Source organism: Rhopalosiphum padi, chromosome 3, assembly GCF_020882245.1.
Source record: "Rhopalosiphum padi isolate XX-2018 chromosome 3, ASM2088224v1, whole genome shotgun sequence".
NCBI lineage: Eukaryota > Metazoa > Arthropoda > Insecta > Hemiptera > Aphididae > Rhopalosiphum > Rhopalosiphum padi.
This window is the reverse complement of record NC_083599.1, coordinates 19,836,588-19,860,938: the sequence shown is the minus strand read 5'-3', so window position 1 is coordinate 19,860,938 and position 24,351 is coordinate 19,836,588. Positions and strand designations below refer to the sequence as shown.

Below are 24,351 nucleotides of genomic sequence, written 5' to 3'. Positions count from 1 at the left end.
GTAGGATACTAGGATATATTATATTATTACCTATATTTAAATTGTAATATATCGTTATTTTACTTGATTTCGAAAAAAAATTTCATTTCATACGCTCATAAATTTTTTTCTATATTGACGCTGGAAATTTTTTTTACAGTTACTTGAAGGAAAACTTATGGATAACCTTTTATTGGGTTTTTTAACCTTAGGTATAAATCACAAACATTTTATGAATTTTCAACTTTAAAATTCCTTGTACATTTTCGCAATTTTGATACATTTCGTAAACATTTTAACTTTAAATGCGTATCAACAAAAATTGTGACTAACGATTTTTGATTTTTTTTTTTTTACTTTTTTAACTCATAATAAACCTTGTATTCAATTTTAAAGATTTTTTGGAAAGCCAAATTTTTTTCGTTAAAATCGATATTGTCAAAAAGTGGTTATGCGTAAAAATTCCCGTTTTTCCGTTATTTTTTCAGGGGTTTTTCCTGACGCTTTTGAAAACTACTGGAAACTTTTTACTTTTGATCCCCCCCCCCTCAAATATCACCTAGATGAATTTTCCTTTTCAAAGAGGTGCTGAAGTCAAAGCATTATTACTACTCCAAAATGTGATGACAGACACAAAAAAAAAACACATCATTGTAGAATCAATACATTCATCACTCTGTTCAGAATCTTAAATTAGGTAACTATAATAAATCATCTGTTATCTCTACTCTAGTTCCTATAAATCATTATGATATAGTGTTAAACTTGAGTTCAATGATAAATTATAGCACACAAAAAAATGATTCTGACTTCTGAGTAAAAAACGATTTATCAGTCTACATAGTACCTATACTGATTAAATATACTTATGTATATATGTATTCTATTAATATTTGTATATCTTATATTGCATTTTGACCGAGTGAAATTTTTTTTTATTAATATGTTTATAGATTTGAAATCTTACTAATCTTAGATATGAATTTTTAACTAAATACTTTTAATACTACTTTTAATAGTATGGTAGAGTACTTTTAGTATTAACTTCGGGCCCTAGTAATTATTACAGTGTTTTAGCCTTATAATATAATATATTATACACTTGGATTTATAAATAGCGTCGATTATTCTTATAAGTTATATAACACTTGACACTTGTAATAACTAACGAGTAATAGTTGTATAAGTTCACTATTTATTCACTATTTATAGCAGGTACATATATTATAGTATAAATATAGATACTGTTATAGCCAGTTATAGGCAATAACACATTTAAATTATCCCCTTACTGTTATATTTATATTAATGATTTATTTGTTTGGTGAGCTCATTAAAGAGGTTGTCAGTTTATTTATTTACACGACCTAGTTTCTAAAGGTGAACGAAACTACCCTTATGATGGACTAATTTTTTTCAACTAACATTCGTGTGTGGTATACCTTCGCAAAACCTACGAGCTATGTCGCGTGATCGTTGGTAATGTTCATGTATGATATATAATATTATTACCTGCTTTTGTGTTCAATCATAGTATAAATTATATCGAAAATTAAAATTATAGAAACTATTGAAGTTAAATATGACAAACCGACAGTTATTTGATTTAATATTCGATTATATATTGGATAGTAGGTAACCTACCTAATAGTGCCAAAAGCAGTTTTGATTCAGGTTTTTAAAATTAATACTTAGAACGGTAGGCAGTTGCCCAGACATGATGATCTTAACCACGGTATATATTATTGTACACAACATTATGCTCATTACAATTTGCAATGGTCTCAATATTTACAACATTGACACTGGTCCAAGGAATAACGACACAGTTGGTAAGTAAACTTCGTTTAAAATTATAATACTAATTATAATTATTGTTTGTTTATGTGAATTATTTTATTTTATTCAGCTATAATCATAAATCCAAAGTTTGCTGGAAATAAAAATAATGAAATTTGGAATACTATTGATGGGCACATTCAAAAATTAAAGCAAGATGTATTTAAACAAGCCGGAGTGTCCGTCGAAATTTATACAAAAACAAACATCAAACTATCAAGAGGTAAAGCAAAGTAAAATTGTATATTTATACTATTAACAGAACAATTTAATTCATTAAAACTATTATTAACCGGGTATTATATAGCTATATCCCAAAGATACATAAAAAATTGCAAACATTTTTATTCACGTCACTATAATATAATATAAAATATATAATCTATATACTTAATAGTAGTCAATAGAATGTGAATTACGAAAGAATGATTGAATTTCAATTGTATATTTAGAAGCACATTTTCAAGTTTGTAACCTTTTTTGGGCGAACAATTATTTATTTAAAATGTAATTATAAATTATACGTGTACATCAATGGTTGGAAACTTTTTTTCTTTTAGCAAGCCATACATTTTTATCATTTTTTCATTGATATTCGTAATAAAAACTGAAATAAATGATATTACCATACACGCTAATACCCTATAGTTATACTTATTATCTAACTAATTTAAATAAAATATATTAATAGAGAAAAATGTATTTTATTAAAATTGCTTTGAATAAAAAAAGTATATAAAAATATAATTTACCTATTATGTAATTTTTGAGTTTTGATATTTTTATTAATTTATACTGTTTCATAATTGAGGAGTTTCGATTCAAAACGGACCTTTTTCATTTTTCTAATTTTCAGGACAGCTCTTTTTTTGTTTTTCTAGTTTTTAAATGATTTAGATAACATGTGATATATTGAAAAATAGGTGGTAAAAAACATGATAAATTCATTTCCGATATCAAAAGTATTCTCCCTAAATTTTTTTTAGTATATTTTAAGTTTAAAGAAATTGATTTTAAACAAAATGTTCCTTTTCCAGGAATAATTCCCTTATGAATAAATTATTGGAATAAGCAACTTTTGGAGAAAAAAACAAATTTATTTTCATCAAAATGCACTATTTCCACAAGTACCTTGTTTTTTTCTTTTGTTAAAAATCACTGAAGACTCAAATCATATTAATTTATTGATATGGTTTGTTGGTAATGAAGTCACAAAATATCAAAAAATAATGAACATGTACAAAAACAATTTGAAAATGTATTTAAACGTTTTAATTTTTAGAATAAAATATAATAATATAACAAACAAAATAAAATAAAATAACATCCCCTGTTGGTAACTTACCAATACTTAAATAAAATAAAACAAAATTAAAATATATTAAGAACATCACATAAAATGTTATGATAAAAATAATTAAAATAATAATAGGTATATCAGCCTTTTTAGTAACTAAATAAAAAAATAATACAAATAAGATTAGTTTTATGAACTTTTGTTCACTCATCATCATCATATTCTTGACAATTTACAGTTTTTTGGTAAATTAATCATAACAGTTTAATTTTATTTTTAATAAAAAAAAATTTTTAATCCTTCCACGATTCGTTGAGTATACGTCTACGATAATCATCACACACTTTACGATTTTTTAAAATTGTAATTTTTAATGATGAATATTGATGATTATAATACACTTAAAATTATTTGATTTAAACTAAAAATTTTCGAAAAATATTTATACGTTAGTAAGTTTAAAAATAAACTAAATTAAAAACAATAGCTCGAAAAAAATTCAATATTGACAATCAGTCATCAGAAACGCATTCGTCATAAATCATAATTGACTTAATCGAATAGTAATATTATGTCATGACGATGACATATATTGTTACTATTTTACTATGTATATTCGATTATAAACTTCACAACAATTATTGAAATAAGTTTGTAGGCTTGTAGCTTATATTGTAAAAATATAACAACCACAGCCACGAATTGAAATCATAAAATTAATACTTTACGTCTTTACATTTACGATTTGAGATATAAAATTAGAATTTTAAACACCATCATGATGGCTGTAAAAAAAAGTTATGAGAACCGTGGGTCGCGGGCTGCTGGTGCCTGCTGTACACTGTACACGAAAGTCGATGTCGATGTCGAGATGTATTTATAATTTATATAATGAAGAAAACAAGTATAATTTATTTTTAATTTCAGATATGGTTTCGATCTTCATTGTATCATACTGTGAAGATATTTGGGATTTATACTATAAAGCTGAATTCGAAGGAATTCACGGATTACTGTATATTTCAGTAACAGGTTATGTATACAATTAATAATTCACATAATTAATTAGTAAAAAATTTTAAATATTAAATAACATTTTTTTTTTATTAAACCTTTAATTAAATATTTAGGCATTCGTGTAATTTATAATTTTTGTGATTTTGTTGAATACCATAAAATAATTTTGACTTAATATTGTCGAAACTTTTTCGGTAAGAAAACATATTAGGATTTATGAGGAATTAAATCAAACTTTTTTACGCAAAATTATAAATTATATCATACATACATCAAAAAAACTAAAAATAGCAAAACATTTTAAATAGGTATAAATAACATACAATACAGTGACAAAATATTTTGAAAATTACTTATATCATGACATGCAAAAAATAATAGTTGAAATAATGAACAAAAAAAAAAACAATTGTAAAAAAAAAATTAATCGCTCCTGAGGTCGTAATTATTGAGTACTGAAATTGAATTACAAGTACTTAAGTCATTGATAAATTCGCCGTCAGAAATATTGTTGGATTTTTTTGTCATTTTAATTTTAAAGCAAATTATTATGACTATACATTATTTTTAAATTTTAATATTTTACATATGTACTAATTAATTGCTTTAAAATTGAAATATCAAGAAAAAATGATAGAAGATAGATAATATTCTTATCTTTAAATAATATACGAGTAATAGCCATAATTATTTTTTACTTTCGTATCTAACAATACGAAATGGATTTTTATGAACGCAAATTTGCTATACAATAATTTTAATTTGTACCTACTTTTGTAAAACGGAAACTCGTGTGTGGGCGTAATGTCCTCTTAAAATTGAAGACGGAAAGCCAACATAAGTGCGTGACATGTTGTATAATTAATTTGTTTTAAAGTCCTATAATATATACTCTTTATAGTACTGTAGGTATACGATTAATAAATAGACTGCCAAAGAGTTTTGAATCTTTATATATATTTAATCTATAATTAATAATGTAAGCTTCTATAGATACGTATATCCAAATATCCGATTATATTAATCATTAACTATTAAATTTCCCGTATATGTACATAATACATTATAGTGTATTAAAATAGGCAAATAAGCTTTATTTTATGAGCTTTTAAAATTGTCAAAACATACTTTACTAATTATTTATTAAATATAAACTTTATATACTTAAAGTAAACCATACAATATTATAAATTACAATAGGTACATTTATAACGAGTTTCCGTGTACTATATATATATATATATATGACTAATGTTTCATCGTGTTGCTTTAAAATGTTAAATTGATAAAATGAAACGATATTTCTCAATATCTGCAGATCATTGACCATTATATCCTGTTTTTATATTACCTATGCTTAAAAAATAATAATTTAATAATTTATTAGACACTGACTGCCCTAGACTACCAACCGATGAGGCAATTTCTATTCCTTTGACTACCCATCATTCGGAACTATCTCAAATGATATTGGATTTAAGAATGTCTAACGCATTTTCATGGAAATCAGCAATTTTAATGCATGACAATTCTATTGGTAATTTTCTTTAACTATATTAATACAAATAAGAATAATTTACATAACACTTTACATGAATAGAATAATTAATATATTTTTATTTAAGGTGATAGCATTGTACAACATATAGTTACCTCATTGACAAAGCACTATTCAAGTAATATTTTATCACCATCCGTAGCTATATTTGAAATATTTACTCAAGGATCTGAGTGGAAAAGGTATTAAGAATATTGAAACCTACTTTAATATTATTTACCAATAAGGCAATAAACTCTACTCAGTACAAAGTATTTTTTGAATTAAAATATTATATTATGACTATCATATTTTCATATTTAACATTAGCCCTAAACTAGCCTATACCTAATCTATACTATAGTTATAGTAATACAGTAGGATATCTATATATTTAAAGATATATTAAAATTAAGATCCCATAATGGACACTTGATAATTTTATTTATTTAAAATACAAATGTAATTCAACATAATAAAATATTATATAATATATATTAATATATTATGCCAGATGTGTTAAATTTGATAGTAATTTAAAATTGCGATATATATTATCATTCACATGTCTCTCAAAGTACCTATTGTATTTTAGTATTCTATAGGAATTTAAGTATTAGGTATTTCAGCCTTCAGGTATATTGTCATATTGATATATGGTTTATTTAATTATTTTATTAATTTATTTTATTTTGATAAATGTTTTTTTTATAAAAATGTTAATACATTATAAGTACCTATACTATACTTAACAGCAGTTTTATTCTATAAATTAATGGAAGAATTATTTTAATAGAAAATAAAATTGTACACGGTAATATTATATACCTATTATAAATACCTATTATCTAATATATATGGGACAATTTGCAATTAACCTCGGTAATTCGGATGATCGGATGATATAAAATCTGATGCAGTTGGTGTTTGGAATATAGTACAAACTGAAAAGTATTGTAATGAATAGTTAAACTGTTAAACATCAAATGCAATGTTAAGCTTAAGAGATAGGTCATGTTAAATAATAATTGTCGTATAGTACCTATACTACCTACTAGTGTCTAGTTTTAACTTTTAACGCCATTGAAACGTTTATTCGGTTATGTTGTTATATAAAAGACCATTAGTGTACGATAGCGACGTACGTGTACCTTCGTAAAAAGAATGGTATATAATTTTAAAACAAATAAATCAATTAAAATTAGACAAATCAATATAACAATAATGAATAATTATTATTATCTAATATTTGATTATTTGGATAGACAAGATGCCCAATAAAAAGTGAATATAAAGGTCAATGTAGCGTACAATTTTTTTAATTAATTACTACACATAGGTACCTATATTAGATTAATTACTAAACACATTTTTAAATTTTAAATACACATTGAATATTAAGATAAATTTAACTAATTACAATATAATACACTATCCTTTTTGCAATCGATTTATAATATTTATATACTAACACGGTTCACACAAATAATAATTTTTTTCATACATTTTAAGGAGGAAATTATTTATGGAGGAGCTTTCACATTTCTTAAAAATGAGTGAAATGAATTCAAATTATATTTGCATTGTTAGCATTCATTATGTACCTTTAATTCTAGATGTGGTAAGAATTATTATATTAAAATAATAAAACATTGCATATTTGAGTATAAACAGTGTATATTTAATAATTTTAGGCTAAATCATTGAATTTAATGACTGCTGAAAATAGTTGGCTAATTATTATTCCAGATATAGATTCGTCTAGAAGTAATATATCATCATTTACAAGTCTGTTGAGTGAAGGAGAAAACATATCTTTTATTTACAACTCTACAAAAACAGATTCTAAATGTATTGTAAGTTCATAATGATGATATTATAATAAATAAAAATCTTTAATAATATAATATGATCGTTAGTTTATTAGTTACTTATTTGTAAAAATATTAGAAGCACGCTCAAAAAACAATATTAAATCACGTTTAAATAGGTTATTAATAAAAAAATTAAAGTTGAATAAAATAATTTAAAATATCAATTTGTATATTTAACGAATTATTTAAAGCTTTATGTGACGTACAATATAGTAAATACTAAATAGTATTATACTATTATTATAATAAATGATGATACTTATAAAAACCCGAATAGACACATTTTAACTAGGTATAAATCCAATGATTACATTTTTTTTAGATTTGAAAATTAATTTAGTTGTTATTTTCATTTTACAGTCATTTAGGTACCTAGCTATATTTTTGTCTGCTTATACAACATCATTTTTTGTGATTTTAATAAATGTAATATTGTTATTTTTCAATTTTTTAAACCAAAAGCGTATGTACAAATTAATATATTTTAATTACTTGAATATCACAAGTATACTTAACAAGTTATAAAAATCAGTTACATAAAACAAGAACTAAGTTAATATATTTCTACTGAAAAGTATTAGGCATCATAAAATCTTTTTTTATACTAATGTATTCTATCATAATAACCGTATTATGTCTGTATGTACGTAAAATATACATTGAGTCATTGAACATTTCTATTATTTCATATGAAAAAAAACACACATACATTTAATTTGTAAAACATTCATTGTAAAATCAAAAAAAAAAAATCTATAGATATATATGTATTTGATACAATGAATTAGTATTTTTCAAATAAGTACCTGAAAAAAATATATAATCATTCAGTTCGGGTATCTATACTAGTATACTATATCATCATTTACATATTACATTCCATATTCGATATACATCTATATTTTAAACAATTAGTTAAGTGTTCAATTCAATGATAATCCTAAACATTTTTAATACTATCCTTCTACGTCTTTCACACACATTTTGTTAAACAATATGCTAACAATACTTTTTTTATATAGATATATACATAATTTAAATTGTATTTTTCTATTATTTAAAAATATTATATATTTTATTATAGAATTTTTATTATAATACATTTAAAGGGTGGTATGTTATGTTTGGTTGATGAATTAATGTCTGTATTCATAATGGCCTTCAGTGCATTGATTCAACAAGAAATAGAGTTATCACAACGAGTATCGGAAGAAGAATGGGATGAAATTAGACCATCAAAAACTGATAGGAGACAATCGATGGTGTCGTTCATCAAGGTAACAATATAACTAAGAAAATGTATATAATAATAATTGGTGATTAATATTTAATATTAAATATTATTTGTATACAATTTGACAACTTATACATTTTCAGAATTCCTCAAATCGAGTTATTTAACAAATATGATTGAATAAACATGTAGACAGTTGTACACTTTAAACGTAAAATAATTAAAAATATGATATATAATCAGAAAAAATAATATTTTTCAAAAATTACCTACTTTATTATTTTTAAGAATTTATAATTAAATATTTATCAGTGTTTCCTGTATTTTTTTAACTAAACCGCCATGTATACCACTTACAAAACTTTCGATAGATGGAAAACCGCCTCAATTTTAGTGAGATCATTTTCCCTGTATAAACTAAGATTACTTTTTATTTTAGATTTTACAATAAATAAAAACAATACGTTCTATACAGTAGCTGTAGTTATTAAGTAGTTATTAAAAAGAAATGATTATTATCGATCATCACTCATCAACTACACTCTTTATACCTATATTTACTTACAACTTTGACTGTCAATTGTGAACGTATACGTAGGATGTAGGTATATCAAGATTTAAATCTCATAAATTACGTACATAGTCATAATGACTAATGAATAACTACAATTTATTGGTTACATAGAATTTTTTTTTTAAATGGTTACGAAAAATTGATGTGCTCATGTGCATCAAATATGAAACATGCGCAGTTAGCACAATATCATATTATATGCATACGAATTTAGTACCATGGCAAAAAATATTGACAATTAATAATTGACATAAGTTATTATTTTTAGTATTTACAAGTTAAGGAATTAAAATAATAATTATCCTAGTGTCAATGTAGGCAGACCATCCATTTTTCCCTTGAAAAATAAAACCATCATTGTGTTAACATTTCTCATACTCTTTGCGAATAAATATGTTGATACTTAATTGCTAATAGAGAAAAATTAATTCAGCTATGTTCAGTAGTATAATTTAAACTATTTTAAAAACAGGGCAGTATATTCATTAAAATTTTCCTCAGTATGTTTATAGGAATAGAAAATGGTAGTTTATCATTTATGAATTTTTACATTTACAACAAAACAAAATATATATATATATTTAATAATATATGAAATAAAATAATACTTATACTAATCTAAAGACCAATGGGCAATGATAAATACAAACTCGAGTTCCTTAAAAACAAAAATTTGTATAATATTGTTCACAGTTACGTTTAAACGAATCGAGTGTATGTGAAACATGTCCAATGTGGCACATTGATTCTGGTGTTACGTGGGGCCAAGAGTATTTTGGTCATGGATGTTATATTATTCCGGTGGGTTATTGGAATACAAAAACTGGTTTAAAGCTAACTGAACCACTTTTCTTACATTTGGCGAATGGTTTCAGAGGGATATCATTACCTATTGCTACTTTTAATGTAAGTAATAATCGAATTTATAATATTTAATACAAGATTTTGAATCTCCAATTTTTCAAATGACTAATAATGGTCCAACAAATACAATTTTCAAATAAAATGTTATACATACACATACTAATTGATTTATTTTAATTATTTAGATAGGTTTATTATAATATGACGAACTACATTATTTTAGGTAAAAATTATTAATATATCATTATATTCTTAAAGGCTTGTAATGTTTTTACAGTTTCCACCTTGGCAAATCGTAAATTTTAATAGAAGTGGACACTTAATAGGTTATAGTGGTTTAGTTTTCGATATTGTCGATCAATTGGCAAAAACATTAAATTTTACGTGAGTATAAGTTTTAAATTAGTAGTTTATCTAAATATTGTAAAATAATGAAATGGAAAAAATTTGAAAAATTATATTTTAGTAAGTTTTATCAGTTTTATGTATTGTGTCTACGTAACTATAGGTATACACAAGTTAGGTAGAAATAAAAAAGGAATTAGAAAATATCGTTTATAATTTACATATTAAGTGTTTCAAAAACATCGGGTTTTAGTGGATATCATAAATATTTCTTAACAAGCAGATTTTTAATAACAATTAATATTTTGTAGTTATAATGTCATTGTCATATCTAACTCAGACCAAACGAATACTACGAGAACTTTATTTACGCAAAATGTAAGTCAATTATACCTAATTTATTTATTTTTAATATCTAATCATAGAACGATATATGTTATAGAATATTTTAGGCGACTATGACGCTGTGGTCTCAAAACCAATATGGGATAAAATGATAGACCTTGTTCGATCCGAAAGAGTGAGTTTCAAATAAAAATCGACTTTCAAACACATTATTAAATCGATTTTTAAATTTTTTGTAGTTAGGGTGTTTTGCATTTGTCGTAAAGTTATTCTTTTTGGTTGTTACTAGGTATAATTTATTTTTAATTTAAATGTATTGCATTATTATTCATTATTATATATATATACAAGTACAAAATTGATTTCTTCATAGAATTAAAGTACGTATAATAAATCTATATAAAGCTAGTAGGTAGCTACAGACCTACAGCTGAAAACAAATGCGATGATATAATTTTTATTTGCTTATCTAATAATATATCATATAGATGCCACTTGCCTATATTATACATTTATACATATACTAATTTATAATATGTAGTATATAATGATTAATTGATTGCTTATTTTCACAAATCAGGTGTTCATTGCAGCAGCTGCATTTGCTGTAAAAGAATCAAAACAGATATTTTTTAACTATACAACACACATAAGTCTAGAGCCACATCACATTTTAGTGGCTAGACCAAAGGAATTAAGCCGAGCTTTGTTGTTTACTGCTCCGTTTACGTTATTGGTAACGTCAATACTAAAATATAACTATATTTGCCTAGGTTATAGAAATATTTTTATTATTGATATAATAATAATTAATAGTACATCTAAAAAGTATCATAATATAAGTTCCACGAGAACACTATAGGGCGTATAGCCAGTAGAAATATATATTCAGATAAATATTTGTGGATTACCTACCCATAGGCTTTATACTAATTGATTAGGTGGTATTATGATATTTATAGGTACTAAATCGTTTTCGACCGATTGACCATATCGAGTTGCAAAAAACATTTAACAAAAATTATAAAATGCTGGTTATCATATTATTACCATATTTTTTATGGCTAATTTATCTGTGTCAATTATTACATTTATAAGACGATGTTGAAACGGTTTTAAATCAACGGAGAATGGTATTTTACTGGTTAATGGTTATTGATTAATAAAATAGGTACCTAACTCAAACTGTTAGTGAGAAAATGAATAGAGGTATCTGAGTATTAAAAATCGTTTCAACTATATTGTTTACTCTGTGTTTTAACGTAACGTCGTCCAGTTATAATAGTATTACAAATAATAGTGTTTTTAATAGAGTTTATTTTTGAAAATGATATAAAGTTTACAGTTTTTACTAAAAAAAAATATTCCTCCGCCCTAAAACAAATTCTTAATGACGCCACTGGTCGGTACCTAGTAATTATGTATACCTTTAATAAACCCTTGTTTGGACATTTTAAGCATAGATTTTTATGATTTAATTAAATGTATGAATAAAACCTATTCTATACCTTGCTGATAATATCTCAAAATTATAAAAAAAAACAATAACATAAATAACACATCACAGAATCATTTATAAGATTATGACTATTATCCAAATTAAATATCTTCCATGGATATTTACTATGACTATAATTAAACGTGTTTTAAATTAAAAACCTATTTATTTTTTTAGACTTGGTTGTGCATAGCTATTGTGGTTGGTTTAATGGGGCCTATATTGAATGTATTTCATATCCTTAGTCCATACTATGAATATCACAGTATAACAAGAAAAGGAGGTCTTAACTCGCCATTAAATTGTTTTTGGTATGTTTACGGCGCACTGTTACAACAAGGTAAGTCTAATAAAATTTTTTAATTAGGTACCTAACCACAGAATACCTAACGCCGTATATCGGTAGATTTTAAAAGTCAATTCTAATCTAATTTAGCCAATAACCGTTAATAATTGTAACCAGAATTTCTCAAAAGTTTAAGTTATTTATTTTTGTATATCGCCATATCGGACAAATTGTATCTGTACATAATATTTCCTATGTTGGATATAATATTCGGTACCTAATTAATTCAGCGATTATAAAGCATAGTATTCCTAAAACCAAGGTTCTAAATAATAATTAATTTACAGAAAATGTAATATTATATTTTATCAATTATCATATAATATTAAATACCTCTATCTCATATAGAATCTTTAAATTATGGTAGGTACTAGGTATTAATATATTGGCACAACTAGGTCTAAAATATTAGAGGGACCGCAGTCCCACATATAAACATTTAATTTAATTTATTCACTCTCATGTTTTCCAAAAAACTAGGAGAATTGTCTGGATTATTTTCATTTTTAATAGTAACAATTGTACGAGTACGACTGGATACTTTTTTTAGTATATTAAAATTTTTATTATTTAATCATTTTTTTTGTCCATTTTTAATCACCAAAATAAAAATAAAATATTGGATGGAGTCCGCCTCAATGCCGTTGATCACATAAATACATTTTATTCATTAGATAAAAGTATTATTAAATTTCATATTGCAAAATAATTTTTAATATTTATAAAATTATCTTTCGAATAATTCTTTACGTCATATTGCATAAGATGTATCTCACTATTTTATGCTTAAATTATTATTAAATCTTGAATAATTAAAAAAAATTGGGGAAGGCTAAAATACATTTTGAGGGGGCTAAGCCTTCCCTAGTTGCGCCAATGTATTAATGTATAATGTATGTACCTACTACAATGTTTCAGTATTGATTTATTCGAAATTTGTAAAAATACGGTCCTAATAAAACACGCCAAAAAGTAAATCATTATTATATAATTCATTTTTGAAAATCACATACCTATTTAATCTTCAATATAATTTATTATCATGGTATCTTATAAAATATTGATTATCTAACAACTAGGAGGAGCTCATTTACCTGATGCGGATAGTGGTCGATTGGTAGTCGGCACCTGGTGGCTTTTCGTTTTGGTCATCGTCACCACTTATAGTGGAAACTTAGTAGCGTATTTGACGTTTCCTCAAATGGATACAATGGTATCTAATGTGGCCGATTTGATGGCTCGTAAACCTCAAGGATATTCTTGGGGAATACCGAAAACATCAAATTTACATTCATTACTTAATGTAAGAATTTTTTTCAAAATATTTTGTGACTGCCGTTATTGGAAGCTAAAATAAATACTTACCTACATATTTAAATATTATATAATTTAATAGGTATAATTAATTCTAGAAGTTAGGATAGATTGGTTGATGTACTGTAGGTTAATATTTTAAATTTTAAATTAAAAATATATTTAAGAGACTTATAAATATAGCAACATTTTAATAATTAATATACAGTAGACGCCGCTTATAAGACTCACTTTGGGACCAGCTCAAAGTGAGTTTTATAACCAAATGAATCTTAGGCGAAGTGGAAAAAAAATTAATTACGTATTTATAAATTTTATTTTACTACATATTTTGCTTTAATTTTAATACTTTAACATATATTACATATTACATACTTATTATTGAATAAATTTAATAATCCTGATAAAAAAAACTAAAATTATAATAGGTAAATACATTGATTATAAATACTATAGATAGCTCACTGCAGTACAAAATACGCTGCGCGCTGAATGGCGAGTAACGCTACGGGGCGCTCCGCTCGATATTTAGTTATGGCGTGTACCGCAATAATCGCTAGTATAGTTCATAGGAGTAGGGATTAGTCTTGAATTTTTCACTGTAGAGACAGACGTACATATTGACCTATCTTGGTTTTAATTCTCGGAGCGTCTACTAAGACATTAGACAATACTCGTATAATACTATAATGTAAACTTGGTACCTAACTTGTCGTTACACTGGCGCACTACCAAGGATTACAAAATAATAAATATTAAATACCTATCCATAATAATATAATTCTAGATGGGTGGCCTCCTTTTTGGCCAAAATGTACCCTTTCCATTTCAGCTAGTAGTACAGTTTTCTTTACAATTTACAATTATAACAATAGAACTTAACAATTTAATTAAATATGGTTGTATCCAGAAATGTGATTCTTTGATGAAAATCATTACCTACAACTGCTTGAAAAAAATGATTTAACTTTTGATTATTAACATTGATACTAAATATTAGTATTATTATTACCAAAGTAATTGTCAAAGTAAAAATTAATGTTTGTTTATAGTCTTCACTTTTCAATGTAAGCTGTAAGTTAAACGGTAACACCCCCCCCTCCACCCCATTAAATAGGTTGAATATTTATTTTTAAATTAGTCCCTAATTATTAAAATATATTAATTAGTTATTGTATAGTCATATTTATGGTTATAGTATGCATATTAGTATATTTGTTTGTTAAAACACATTAGTACATTACGCATTTACACATAATATTTACTATATTATAGTCATTGTCATCAATCATCATATATATTTTCTAAATTGAAATATTATTCCATAAATAAAAATATTATTATACCTGCAATAGACTTCACGTTACACTCAATGCGAAGTATTTTCGGCTCTTTTAAATTATACCATTGATTATAAATAGTATCATTAAACTATTTACTATTTATAATCAGTGCTTGTACGCTTGTACAAAATATTGGAATTATATTATATTTATTCTGAGTACACATGCGGAAAACATGCGCATTACGGACGTACAAATTGAACGATACTCGTTGATCATTCAATTTTTTTTGAAGACTTAGTTGTTATATTTATTACTTAAGTATCTCGTAATAACTATAGAATTGTGTTTTGTTATGTTATTTTGAAATCATTTATACGTCATTTCTACTGTGTTGTTCTCAAATAATTACAATGTCTAGTGACAAATGTGCATATTTTAACTGCACAAATACACGTAGAAATACATCAAATATAATATTTCATCCTTTTCCATCAAACGAAGAAAGGTCCAAAATATGGATAATTAATTCTGGTAAGTAGCCAAGTAGGTAATTAACATTCGTAATTTATCTATAATATAGGTAATAAAATCTGCAATAATATGGAAAAACATTTTTTAATTTAGGAAATATTAAACTAGAATCTCTAAGTCCTAAAAAGTTAAAAAAGAAGTTTGTATGTTCATCTCATTTCGAAAAAAATGCCTATTCTAATCCCACAGACCCAAAATCACGACTAAACCGTAATGCAGTACCAAACAAATATATAAGTAAGAAAAAATCATATTTTTGTGTATTTTCATTTGTTTTGACACTTTTATTTATTTTTAGGTGCATACACACAAGTTGATGAAACAATCATAACGACACCAAAAAAATCACGACATCGTCGTCAACAATTTACAGATGAAATGTTTGAAGGTCAGTATAATTTAAATTTATAGTTAATTTTTAGTTGGTACTAAAGAATGACAACAACACGAGTATGATAAAATCTATTTTACCATACTTATATTTTTAATTTTTAAAAATTTGTAAATTTTAGATTCAGAGTGAAGTGATGAATTTATTGATTTTACAGTGATGTGTGTTTTTTAAATTTTTTAAAATATGCAAATTATTTTGAGTTAGAAATTCATAAAATTTTTCCATTAAAATTTAAGATTTTAAAATTGAATACAAGATTCATTGTTAGGTCATCTAGCTTTATCAAAAAAAAAAAAAAAAATGTCTGTATGAAAGTCAAATTAAATTTTACAACATTTGGATATTCACCCGATTTCTCATGTAGCAATTTTCTTAATTTGTTTTAATTCAATGACGAACAACCGTATTAGACACTCGAATTAATTTACACAACATATTATTTATACTATATAATGTTAAATAAATTTTAGTTGTCGTCAAAATTAATATAAGGCTCCTGATATATTGTTACAATAGCAGTTGAAAAATATTAAAAATACATAGGCAAACTTTTTTTTTATAATCATGAATTTTAAAGTTAGAATTTAACAAAATCTCGAAAATTATCAATCATAGTAATTAAAATAAGCAGGTAAGTGGGTGTCGCTCTGCTGTACAGTAGGTTACAAAAATTTAATATCATAAAATATTATGTCTACCTATTAATAGTAATATTATAGGCTGACATACCGTCTTCGCTCAGAATATTTTTTCGTATACAACAATATTATATCATTGAATTCAAATTTAGTTCCATCCATTTCAGTAACCTACTGTACAGCAAAGCGACATCCACTTGCCCACCTTTTTCAATTAAATGTTGTGAAAAAATTTAAAGCGTTTGGTTTAATTTTGGAAGAATTATTACAAAGTTTTCGGTAATATTTCTTGTATATATTTTTAATTTGTAAATCATTTTGTTTAAGGGTTGACACCTTCACCATAAACATTGAAAGTAATGACACCAAATCGTAAATATGAAGTTTCCGATTCTTGCTCAAATATTCGAGCACCTGGTTCACTAATTTTTGAAAACAGTCCATCGAGTTCAATAGCTACACCTACAACTAAATCTTGGGTCTCAGCACTAATCGATTATCCCAGCCCTATGCCAAAAATGAGACAAATAAAAAGCCCAAAAAAAAGCGCACTTCAACAAGAGTTAATTAGGATTCGAAAACTTTTAAAAAGAAAACGTTCTATTATTTCGGCATTAAAACAGAAAAAAACAAACAAAAAGCAGAAATCTAATGTGAATGATTTATTTAAAACATTTAATTTTTCATCTAAAAACTCAAGAAGTTTAGTATCAATGCAATTGTTACACAAGAATCGTAAACCTTGGTCAGCTAATGAAAAAAAAGTTGCGCTATCATTATATTATAAGTCACCTTCGACTTATAAATACATGCGAAGGACTGGAATTGTATTGCCGGCTATAAGTACAGTGACACGTTGGCTACGGTCGATTAACTATTCCACTGGATTTTCGGCCAAATATTTAGAACAAATAAGGTTAAAAGTTTTAAATATGGATTATAATGAAAAGAAATGTGTTCTTCTATTAGATGAAGTTTCTATAATGAAAACTTTAGAATATAACAAGATTTTGGACGAAATAGAAGGGTTTGAGGATTTAGGTGATATGGGACGTACTGAAAAACTTGGTTCTCACGCGTTAGTAATTATGGTTCGTGGTCTTTACAAAAATTGGAAATTGCCTTTATCATATTTTTTTACTGGCAGTGGAGTTAAAGGTGATACTTTAGTCGAAATTGTTAAAAATTGCGTCAAAAAAATTGTGGATATTGGTTTATTGCCCACTTGCATTTTATGTGACCAAGGGACACAAAATCGTCGGATGTTTTCGTTGCTAGGTGCATCTCAAAATAATCCTTCAACTGAAATATGTGGCAAAAAATTATTTCTTATTTACGATATGCCACATCTTATCAAGAGTTTAAGAAATAATCTACTATCTGGTGATTTTAAAATTGGCAATAAAGTTGTGTCTATAAATGATATTAAAAAAACGTATGAAATTGACAGCCAAAGTAAAACAGCAAGAGCTATGACCAAAATAACACCAACTCATCTATCTCCTAACCCTTTTCAAAAAATGTCCTGCAAGTTAGCAATCCAACTCTTGAGTAATTCTGTATCTGCAGCTATAAAAACATGTGTGGCTACTGGGCAACTAAAATCGAATACAGCACTACATACTTCAGAATTTATTAATGTCATAAATAATATATTTGATTCGGCAAACAGCAAAAATTTATATGACCGAAATCCAAACAGAAGACCTTTAAGTCCTAAAAATTCAATAGTGTTCGACAACTTGAAAAAAGCACAAGCATTATTTAAAGAAGCGGTAAAAGTATGCCATAAGACAAAAAAAATCAGTACGCCCCCTTGTTTTATTGGAATAATTTGGACGACAACTGCTATTTTAGAACTATACGAACAAGAAAAAGTAGACATGCAAATCTATCGGCCAAATAAAGACAATTTTTTAATGACAAATCGACTAACGCAAGATATATTAGAAAATCTATTTTCAGTGATACGACAAAAAAATGGCTACAACAGAAACCCCACAGCCCGCACGTTTCGCTGTTGTTTTGGGCATATATGTACATATAGTTTGATGAAATGTTTGACAACATGTTGTAATAATTGTGAATCGGATGACGATGAATTTATAACTGTTGAAGTATTGAAGGATGTTCCTGTAGAAAACTTAATTTTATCAGAAAACGGTGAATTGTCAAATGAAAATTATGTTCACGAAACAACCGATTCTGACAATAGTTCAAAGTCAAATGAAGGAATTTATGATGTTGACTTATCACTGGAGACGTGTTCAATAACTTATTTTTCTGGTTATTTAGCAAAAAAATGTTTTGATAAATTTAATTGTGCCAACTGTAATTTAATCAAACCAAATGAACACTTAGCTGACAAAAAAGAACTTTTAATTATACACAAGGTGTTCGATTATGTGCAACAATCACAAGGCTTAAAAGCTCCATCTGATGAGCTAACACAAATAGTGACAATATGTTTAAATATATTTAAAAATACATTTCCTAAAATTAAGAGCTCAAAGCAAATTTTAAAACAACTTTTGCATAAAGCCGAAAGACAAATAAATAATCATTTTTTGGTTTTACAAAATTCGTGTAAAGATCACTATGAATTTATTTTACAGCTGCTGTTTAGGACACGCATTTATAAGGAATGTAAGTGGATTAATGCAAACCTTGGAAAGCGAAGTTATCAAAATGCAGCCAAATTGCGAATATTTAAAAATAAATAAATAAATAGGTAAATTATAATTTTGTAATTAATGTTTTGTTATGTATGCAGTGTACAAAATAAGTAATTTATTATAATATTGTTACATAAACAGATTTGAAATAATAGGTAAATAAAGTTGAAAATAAACTCAATTGTTTTGTTAATTTACAATTCTTCTTGTATTTTTATTATGAAAAAAATATGATATTTTTGCTTGAATTTTATTAGAAGTTAAATTTTAATAAAACAATAAATTGTAAAATACGCTTAGTCACTGGTCACAGGCGTAAGTACGGTGTCACAGTTGGAATATAAGTCAATAACAGTAAAAAAAAATATTTATTTTGCAGGGTAATGATGTATTTATTATTTCCAGTGTACAAATTGCATTAGTCGTAAAATCAAAAAACATTTGAATGAGTTTAATTAGTTTTTTTATTTTTTAAACACTTGATTTTTGAATATGTTGATGAAAATATTTTAGTCATGGTTTAAGAAATCCTTCTAGTTTATTCATTTTGTTATTACTTTTGTGTTATTAGTTTCGACGTATTTCAAAAGTATTTTAAATGTTCACAAGCGAGTAGGAAATCGAATTTCAGATAAAAGCTTTTTATGTGAGCAAATTTCGGGCGAAATTAGCTGGTCTGAACTCGTCGCTGAACGGTTTGTATTCTGATTCCTAGCCGCCAGCGGCGACGACGTCTGTAAATGCAATCGCTGAACTACTGGCTACTGCGGTCTGCGAAGCCGCCGCCGACGATGTTTGACGACGACGCACGACAACAGTTGTCCGCGGTGACGATTACGGCGATTAGAAATAATTATTTTATTTTATTATAGGCCGAATTCCTTAGCGCTCTCTATTGGGAGTAATTACGGCGCAGCGTATTATGTACTGCAGTGAGCTATCTATAGTATTTATAATCAATGGTAAATATTATAAAAATTATACATTAATAAAAAATTATAAAGGATGTATGTATAATGTATTCATTATTTATTTTGAAAAAAATTTGTAATTTTAGTTTGTTTTTTATTTTGTTCTAATATTCCGAAAATATAATAACGATAATCGTTGCGATAAATATGAACTTTTATCTGCGATAAAAATTATTATACGTTATAAGGTACCAACAGAAACTAGAAATAATCAACAGGAATATTATTTAATTTTTCAATACCAATTTATTTCTAAATTATAACCAAAAAAGTTTATTTTCTGCTATTTATTTTATGAAATTTGATTCTTATAACCGAAGTGTTGAGTCTTATAACCGATTTTTTTTTTTTAATGTATTTTGATACGTCCGTACGTTCCAGACGATTTTGAGTCTAATAAGCGACTGAACCTTATATCCGCGAGTCTTATAAGCGGCCTCTACTGTAATAATTGTGTACATCACATTTTAAATTACCTATCAATGAATATACCAAGATACTTTGTAGAACTAACTGTTTAACACACTACACTTACAATTTTTTTTTTTAATTTTCATTATTATTACAAATCCCAACTACAGGCATGAATAATAATATTTTGTGAATACCTATCTTGATTTAATATATTTTTTTATACCATAATGAACATCATTTCCATACTCATCTTAAGTGAATTATTGCGTAGTCAATTTCAACAATGGTAAATCTTTCCACAGCCATTTCACATTAATTATTAATAACCATTATCTTTTTAATATTATAGTGTCATTAGTATAACAAATTATTTTTTCAGGAATATCATGATCAAGCAATTTGTTAATGTACTCGTATATTATAAATTATAAATAATAATTATCTAAAGTAGTACTGTATTTTCTGTTCATTATTGTAGTTATTTTCAATTTTTTACTCTCTGTATACTTATGTTAATTATGCACAAAATCTCTTATACCCACAATGGTATATAGTTAAAGAGTAGGATATTATGGTTACCTAATTTAAAATATGCTCTTTAATATTTAAAAAATACCAAGAATATGTTGTTTGTTATCTAAATTGTTATGTATATATTGAATAATTTTGACAGTTTTATATAAATATACAATACATTATTAGTTAATAATGAATAAATTACTTTGAAAATTTAATTGTTTATTAAAAAAGGATTTATGTTTATTTAAGAGCTCTAGCCTCTAATAACCAACTTTTAAGGCATTTAAAAAAAATGTTGATAAATTAAAGTGAGAGATATGTCTGCAGTTTCAAAATTTGCTTTTATTGTCATTTCTAAATGATTGAGGAAATTCTTCTTAATACACAAAGATATCAAATATTATGGATAGTGACCCTGCTATAAAGTTAGATTTATTAATATCTTAATATTATTAATGGTCTGATTTTGATTTATTTTTTGACTAGTTATTACCAGATGATACGATGGTCAAAGAATTAATTAAAAATGCAGAACATCATGAGGGCTTGGAGGGGTTATCACGGCCGGTAATAGAAAGGGTAAGATCTGGTAAACATGCATTTATTCACCGTCGAACCAACTTGATGTACATTATGAAGAATGATTTTCTTAAAACTAATAGATGTGACTTTGCTATAGGTAAACTAAACAATGTTTTACTTTAAACTGTAGATAAAAAATACCATAACCTTTAAGAGTGATTTACAGGACATGAAGATTTTGCAGAAGAAAAATTGGCAATGATGTTGGCAAAAGAAAGCCCCTATCTTAGCAGAATAAACAGAGAGTAAATATCAGTCAATAATTAAGTTAAAAATACATTGTATAAATATTATACGTGGATTAAGGTTGAAATAAGTGTTGAATGTTTTTTAAGGTAAAGAATAAAATCCACTTATTTAAGATTTAATCAAACATAATACATAATGGTCATAAAACATAAAAAAAAAAATACAAATGTGTATTTGCATTATTACTAATATAAATATTCACATACTTCACCTAATAGTAAATATTGTGTTGCTTAGTGTTTATATATATCCTACATTATGCATATAAACAATCATTACAGGTATTTTTCTATCAAGAACAAATTAGTTTAAATTTAAGCAAATTGTAAAATAAATATATATATATATATATAAAATAACATGAGCTTACATATGTATAAACATGAGTTTTTCTGTCACAATATAAATGTTTCAAGTACTCTTAAAAAATTTAAAAAATGTTTAGTAAAATAATAAAAGGTATTTAAATACTTAACCCGTTTATTTATTAGTTATTAGTTCTATTAGAGTACATTTTTGAACCTAATTTCTAAGTGATAAGTGTAAATATAAATGAATGATTTGTGAGTATTTAATAATTAAACCTTTAATGTTATCACAGGATTAAAAAAATGCATAAGGTTGGTCTCATAAACAAATGGTTGGTAGACACTTTACCCAAAAAAGACCAATGCTGGACTAACACACAGTTAGAAGTAACAAATCATAAAGTAAACTTAGATGATATGCAAGGATCGTTTATTGTTTTATTATTGGGTAAGTCTACTTACTTAAACACAAATGATTTAATTATAACTTTTTTCTTTATTGATTTGTTTAAGGTGTATTATCATCAATGGTGTCATTTGTATTTGAATATTTATTAGACAAATACATAAATCGACGTCAAATAGTAATAACACCATTCATAAACTGATATCAAACAACTGTAGGTTCAATAGTCTTTTTTTTTTATTAAAATAAATAGATAACATTGGTAATTATTCTTACAAATAATTAAACACATAAATATACAAATAATTTTATTTATATATAATATTATCTTGAAATTATAATTTATAAATACCATTTCTTCATGTTGAATCGTTACTTGAGATGATTTTTTTTACCAGTAATATCACCAAGATAAGTAAAAAGGTTTTTTATTTTATAACTTCGTATACGGTTAGTGAAATAATGCGATACTACATTGTCATCTAAAAAAAATTTACAATATAATTAATAATTATCAACAAATATTTATGAATTATAAGTAATGTGTTAAAAATCATATGTAATAAAAATTTTATAAATATAATAATACCTCATAGAAATATATTTTTGTTTTGGAAATATTGTTTTAATAATTATATATTGTGACCACTTTTTTGATTGGAAAAATACACCAACGGTTTTATAGTCATATTGATTGGTAAGTATATAATATGTAGATTACAATCAAAAGAATTAGTAGTAATAATGAAAATGTATTTATTTTATAGTCTCCTAAAATTATTTAATACTTATGTTATAATTGAATAATTACATTCAACAATTAAAAAATAGAACTATATATTATTTAATCTAAATTCACAGCTCTTAAAATAAAATACTGAGAGGTTGTATCTGGTCTGTCGACTGCCTTACTAACAACTATCATACCAAATTTAATGTCCAGAAATATCCCTTTTACTTGACCTAATAAAACATTTTAATGTAAGAATATTATCCCTAAATCAGAATCTCAAAAATATTTTGAAGTTATGAAGAATGTATTTTAAAGTTGTAATCATTTTGTAATAAGAATTTGCTTCAAAATTAAAATATCAAAAAAAGACTGGGGCTATGAATAATATTTTATCTTAGGTGTTAAATCATTTTAATATTAAAAATTATAGAGTAACACAGATTTTACTTAATGTAAAATTTGCTATACTATTTGTTAGTAAGATAGTCAACACACGGTGGTACAACTTTTCAATATTTTATTTTAAGAGTTGAAAATTTAATTAACTAAAATCTTTCTTCCATATGTTTTTCTATTGTTTTT

General features: G+C 25.4%; 1 protein-coding gene across 1 annotated transcript; it reads left to right on the top strand.

Annotated features, from left to right (window-relative positions):
* Positions 1-901: 901 nt before the first annotated feature.
* Positions 902-23,523, top strand: LOC132927659 (ionotropic receptor 93a). Its single transcript, XM_060992238.1, has 19 exons — positions 902-1,811; positions 1,889-2,041; positions 4,043-4,147; positions 5,520-5,669; positions 5,758-5,872; positions 7,182-7,290; positions 7,364-7,525; positions 8,653-8,820; positions 10,045-10,257; positions 10,493-10,599; positions 10,872-10,938; positions 11,003-11,080; positions 11,486-11,641; positions 12,581-12,743; positions 13,829-14,052; positions 21,978-22,170; positions 22,240-22,318; positions 22,924-23,078; positions 23,144-23,523. Exons 1-19 carry the CDS (start codon positions 1,697-1,699, stop codon positions 23,236-23,238), a joined length of 2,607 nt encoding a protein of 868 aa, XP_060848221.1. The 5' UTR covers positions 902-1,696; the 3' UTR covers positions 23,239-23,523.
* Positions 23,524-24,351: the final 828 nt, after the last annotated feature.